The 6,000-nt window shown below is 53.0% G+C and overlaps 1 protein-coding gene across 1 annotated transcript; it reads left to right on the top strand.

Annotated features, from left to right (window-relative positions):
• Positions 1-2: 2 nt before the first annotated feature.
• Positions 3-5,622, top strand: CSUI_006914 (ribosomal rna-processing protein 7; the record flags this gene model as incomplete). Its single annotated transcript, XM_068067064.1, has 7 exons — positions 3-426; positions 764-1,018; positions 1,494-1,921; positions 2,567-2,674; positions 3,121-3,389; positions 4,295-4,360; positions 5,323-5,622. Coding segments are annotated over 7 exons (1,650 nt in total), but the record flags the coding sequence as incomplete, so codon positions are not given.
• Between the last annotated feature and the right edge of the window lie 378 nt (positions 5,623-6,000).

The raw sequence follows: 6,000 nt of genomic DNA, 5'->3' as shown, positions 1-6,000 counted from the left end.
CGGGAGGGCGGGGGAAGATCGTCCATTTTCAGCTGGTTGAGACCTTCAGTTACCTTGTTTCCTTTGCCTTTCGACCTCCTGCTATTTACAGTTGTCGCGGAGAAGCTAGAAGAATGTGTGGGGTCGCTCTTGAGAATTGGGATTCTTCCCTTCTTCGCTGCTCTAGCCTGCCCCCAGTTTGCGGGCCTTGTCACCAGTCGCTGTTTCTCTTTTCTTCTTCGTGCCTTCGCACCTGCCTTGCTGTACACTCCTTGCGCTGTGTGGGCCCTGTTTTTTAGCTTCAAAGCGCCTTCCTCGTGCCTTTTTCTGATCTCTCTGCATTCACTGCCTCCCTCAGCAGGATTTTCCGTCGTTGTAGAGATGAAGCTTCAGGATTTCCGCCGACTCCGTGTTCCCGTCCAGAGGGATTCGCCCTTCTGCTGGGAAGTAAGGAAACTTAGGGGCTCTGTGAGCGAACAGAGGAGACGAGGAAGAGCGCGAGAAGAAGGCGCGAATCTTCCGGGGTCCGGTAGGGTTCCGCGGTCTCCCATGTTTTTCCCATTCAGCATTCTCAGATGGACACAGCGGCACACGACCATGTCAGTGGTGATACCGACCTGGACAGGTCTCTGCAAGTCTCAGTACTCAGCGTCCGTACTTACAGCTACATCCAGGTAGCTTATACGTGAACTCAGCGGATGCACATCGCGTCTGTGTAGCGCGTGTACATCTTTTCGTTGCTCCTCAGTGGTGTTTCTTCCTATGTACGTTTCTATCCGTCCAGCTGCTGGTGAAGGAGGATGACGGAAGGAGTCGGCGATCACAGCAGACAGACGATAATGTCACCTTGGAGGAGACTGGGAAGAGATGTGATGTAGAAGATAAGATTTCCCGGACTCTCTTTGCAACATCAGTGCCGACCCCAGTGACTGCCCAGAGCCTCCGTGCTCTCTTTGAGGATTGTTTTGGAGAAGTCGAGGAGGTCTACGAGAAGACGGTAGTCCACAAGACACCTAGACATGTCGTCGGGAGCAACAGGGTACGTAACGACCGTGAAGGATATCGTAAAAGGGCTTCAATGGTGAATATTCGAGAGAGAGGCGTTCCCGGTAGAGATGTTTCTGTGTTGCCGAATAACTGTCATTTATCACGAGGGGCACACACCTCAGCACTGGGGGTCACGACGACGCTCTACACTTGCCCCAATGAGCGGATCTGTCTGCCCTAGCTTATGGGTAGCTTCTTACTTCCTTTGCACTTTCTTTTTGGGAGACAATTTCCTCATTGTCTTGTCATTCGCCTCGTTTCCTATTCTCCCTCAAGGCAATGCGTGCCTTGTAGTCCTGGATCTGTTTGCCCTCGTGGGCGTGAGTTCCGCAGGCCAGAGGCACCTCAGCTCTCCTCGTCCTGTGTCCGAAGCTACTACTACGTCTCCTCGTTTCTCCCCGTCCTAACTTCTTCGGCGCCTGGTCCTCCGTTTCTTTGCTCTGTACAACAATCTTCTTTTCTGACAGACGAGAGGGAGCTGTTGGCTAGCATGGCCGGAAGAAGGCACGGTGACTCGTCTGCTGCACTTCGTCTTCAAATCCCGTGCCTCCCTCCTAGCACTTCTTTCGCAGACTGCCTCTGTGGCGCCTACAACGAAGAAGAAAGCCAGAAAGAATGATGTGTTCTCGGACGGTTTTTATGGAAACAACGAAGGGAAGTGCGAAGGACCCTCAGTCGTCAGCGATAACCGAACCGACAGTAACTGTAAGGAAGCGAAGAGAGCTAGGAGGAAGAGATGCCAAAGTGATGACGAAGAGGACGAGGATGACGGTGTTTGTGTGCCAGGTGATTCAGTTGTTGTGAACGGATCTATTCCCTTACCGAGAGGCGGAGTACGAGAATGGCTTCAGAATGCCTCAGCGTACTACTGTAAAGCACCGCATGTGCTTAAGAAGTAAGTTTCAAACAACATCCGGGTCCGAAGTGGCTCCGCTTTTTCGCGACATCTCCTACGAGTTGTTCCTTCCACCGTGCCTCGGTTGCCACGTTCATAACTGCCGTCTCCGTGTATATTCACGGTGTTAACTGTCTGCACTGACCGCACCCTTAATCGAAAACCTGATAAGGAATTTCTCTGAAACTCCGTATCAGCTCTTCGCCGTAGTCAAAAGCGTCTCCTGAATGCGCTACGGCACAGTAGGTAGCTGGCCCGGGAGTGGAAGCTTGAGAGTTCATTACGACTTGGCGTCGGGCCCCCTAATCCTGTGTCTTTCTTCTTTGCATGCGGCTGAACATGAGTATATAGTTGCGCCACCTGCAGTGCTTTGCAGGATAGAGCCAGGAGCGGCTCATGAATCGACTTTCATAGCAGCATCGGACTCGGCACAGCGGAGCAATCAATGTACAGTTTTGTGTGTAAGGAGCAGTGGTCACCGAGTGCTCTTCCCACCTATGCGACTTCTCTCGGCGGAATCTTCAGGGGACTTCTGAGTCCTTTCGTGCACATCCCAAGCACGGGCGTTGCCAATGTGCGTGCTCAACACGCGAGCAGGTCGCAGAAGGCAGAATAAACGTGCTCGTTGTCTTTTTGAATCTGCAGAGAAGTGGACGAGTTTATGAAGAACTATGATTTCCAGAAGGAAATGGAGCGTCAGCGTCGCAAGCAACAGGTCGTCACGGACGAAGACGGCTTTACTCTTGTTGTCGGGTATGTGTTTCTGTCATGGGAGCAAGTGTTTAGACTAAATTAGCCCAGTCGGCACCCTTGCTCACTGTAGTATTCTCCGAGTGTAGTATGTGGGTCCGTCCAGACCGGCGGGTAGGGCCTCAAGCAGGCCGGAAGGGGTGCTTCTTCTGCCTGGTACTTCACTCACGGACAGCTACGTACTTTTGACCCTGTCGAGTGCTGCTTTGGCCTTGGCGGATTCGTTCGTACTCATCTGTGACATGTGTTGAGCTCTAGCACAGCTTTCACAAGTGACGTTCGGGTACGATCCGAGAACTAACCATGTTGCGCCCGTTCTCATGCTGCATGTGGAAGAGTGCACATCCACCTTCGTGTCCCAGCACGGGCGTGCCACACGCCGTCAGTCAAAGGGCAGTGCGCTCATGCTAGAACTGGGTGTCAGGCTGTGGACGTGCGTGTTTCGTTAGCGGCTCAGCGACCGCTTCGGACGGCACGACTTTCAAGGCTATTCGACGGCCGGAGGGCTCCGAACTCTCCGTAGGACGCACACCTTCTCGACTTGCTCAAGGGGATGAACAAGGGAAGTTGCCCAATCAGTTCATGCTTCAGTATCCGTCAGTCGCTGGTCAAGCTCCGGATGCGGCAGCGAGCGGGAAGCGAAACAGAAAGAAGAAGCACAAGGGCGGGATTGAGGAGGACTTCTACCGATTTCAACGGCGAGAGAAAAAGCGGAAAGGTAAACGACAACCTGATGTGTTACTCGGTGGAGTGGGGCACTAGCTGGGAACCTGCGTCTGTCTTTTGGAGTGTTTATCTGGAATTCTCAAGAGGAGCCGCCTCTACAACCGAGCCTTCTCTGTAGCTCTCTTTACTTCCGGTCGTGAGTCCCAGTGCTTTCCTTGCGCAATCGGTTCATACAAGCTGACAATCTCGGCTGAGTTCGCCGGCACTGCCACGTATGCCAACATCTTCTACCATTTCTGAGTGCGTGGGCGACGCGTCACAGGTATTTCCCGCCGGTGGTGACTCGTCTGTCAAAGGAACGCCTTGCATCTACTGACGGCGCCTTCGTTTAGTTCGCGACAGTTAGGTTCCGGTCATTTCTGGGCCGCTGTCCTGAACAGTGTCGGCGTATGCAGGAGGCGTGTACGCGCGGTTCCCTCGGACACTTCATCTTTCTGCGTGAGCACTTGGGCTGAAGGAGTGCGTTTCCAAGCGAGGCACCTCTGTGCCTTCTGTCTTAGTGTGGATTTACCTGGTGTGGCACTAATCTGACTCCACCGTTTGCACAGCCATCATCACGCAGTAAACATAAAAACTTCTGTCTTTTCGTACACATCCGTCTAAGCGCTTTGCCCGGTGCATCCGTTCACTCGAGGCCATCAGTGTCGTCTTTCACTGGCGTCGTGCCTGCTGTATGCCGTGCCCCTTCTGTGCCGGCGAAGTGCGGTCCCGGTAGTGTACCTGAGTGCAACTGCATGTGCTGGTTCCCACTGTTGATGCTGCTTCTTGCGTTCGTGCGGGTCTTTGCTTCTTCGCGTGTCCTCGTAGCTACGTCTCCTTTCCGACTTCTTCCGGACCTTGCTGCTGGTTCCTCGCGTACGTTCTGTCTTTAGCTGCGTGTCGGATCTTGTGCTGCAGAGTTTTTGGAGCTGCAGCGAGCCGCTGCTGAGGACGAGAGGGCCCTTCAGCAAACTGAACGAGTAGGTGAAAAGAGAATGCCAGGGTGTTCAGTTAAGCACGATAAGGGCTTGTCCAGATGAAGGCGTCTGCGAGGGGCTTCGATACATAGCTGTTCGCTGAAAAGTGCGTAGAGTTACGTTCACACGCGTAAAAAAGTAGGAACGTTTTACGCGCTGATTGTAGACGGGGGTGGATTACTACCCAAGGCCCCAAGAAAGGTGTCCTGCCGGAAGAAGACGGCACGCATCAATCTCGCGGTCGCTTATGCAGTAGCCCTCAGAAACCCTCAGACGAACTTCTAAGCGGTGGCAAAGTGGCTACGGACTGATTCGGGAAGCCCACAGGTTGTCTGCTTGTTGCGCCCTACATCGGAGACAGGCACGGGACAGTGCTGCTGGCCAAGACTCCCCCTTCCAGGTGCCACAATGGTCGCCTGAAGCTGTCGTGGTGGTTCAAGTCAGTTTTCTGCGTACGTTCGTCCGAGGATGAACCCCTTTCAGTGGGGGCTATCTGCTCATCGGCAGCTCGCAGCGTACACTGTTGTAGGACGCAGCTATACTGATTGGTCAAAATCTCGACTGCAGGTGTCTAGGACATGATTTCACGACCACCAGAAGCGGGAGATAGCTGGGACATGATTCCCTCGGTGGTTACCCTTACGAAGTAGTTATCACTGAATAGTAGAACTGTCAACAAAACAGCGGTGCTTTTGTCGAATTTCATACTCACGAGCAAGTTGTGCTGCGAGGTGTCGTTTCAAGTTCTGACGCCATTTAGGATGAACACTCGTAAGGAACGCGCTGCCTCCGGCGGTCGGTGGCGCTTCAACGGAAGGCCACAGACTTTTTGAGTGGTTCAAATGGCAAAGGCGCCTCTGTGAATCCCATGCAGTCTCAAGTCACAAGCAGTGAACAAGTGAACAGCTGTAGTCTTCACTTGAGGAACAAAGTTTTCCAAGTAGCACCGTGTTTGTGCTCGTCTGTCAGGCCGACACCTTCGCCATCTGACTTACCCGCTGCTCGACGGACTGTTACTTCGCAGCATCTCCTTCATCATGCGTCGCTTCTATTGTTTGTATTCCCCATGACTTTCTCTCTATGTGGTGTCCCGTCTGTTGTATCTGCCATGTCTTTCCTGCTGTTTGTCTGTGGGGCTGCCGCAAAATGCTAGTCCAGGAGTGTCCTCGCCTCAGAGCGCGGGCATCCCCGTATGGCTTTTTGAACTTGCCTTTTTCGCTATACTTCGGTCACGCGAGTTTGTTTCAGTCCACTGTTTTGTCTGGCGTCACTAGCACCGTACGTTGAATTTTTTGCCGATGGCGGCTTCGTTCTGGAGTATTTTCTTGGTGTTAGTGTACTTCGGTCATTCAAGTTATTCCGTTGAATCAGACTACAAGGCCGACTGAGCGCACTGGAATGTGTTCTGAGATTCCTAGCAGCGCTGTTCTCATGACGGCTCCACAATCCCCATGAGCCGGAAACAGCTTCAGAGTTGCCTACCTGTGAGGGTTAGTATTTCCTAGGCTTCAGCCTCAAGCAAGGAAGAAAACTCCGGCATCAACCAGTGAGAAAGTGTCGTGGCGATCTCCGATTGAAGTTCAAGCGCCTTGCACTGGTCAACACAAGAAGGCAGAATGTTCACGACTTCGCCTCCGCGGAAACCTC

This window comes from Cystoisospora suis (genome assembly GCF_002600585.1).
Source record: "Cystoisospora suis strain Wien I chromosome Unknown contig_3561, whole genome shotgun sequence".
In the NCBI taxonomy this organism is placed as follows: Eukaryota; Apicomplexa; class Conoidasida; order Eucoccidiorida; family Sarcocystidae; genus Cystoisospora; species Cystoisospora suis.
This window is presented reverse-complemented; position numbering and strand designations above follow the sequence as displayed.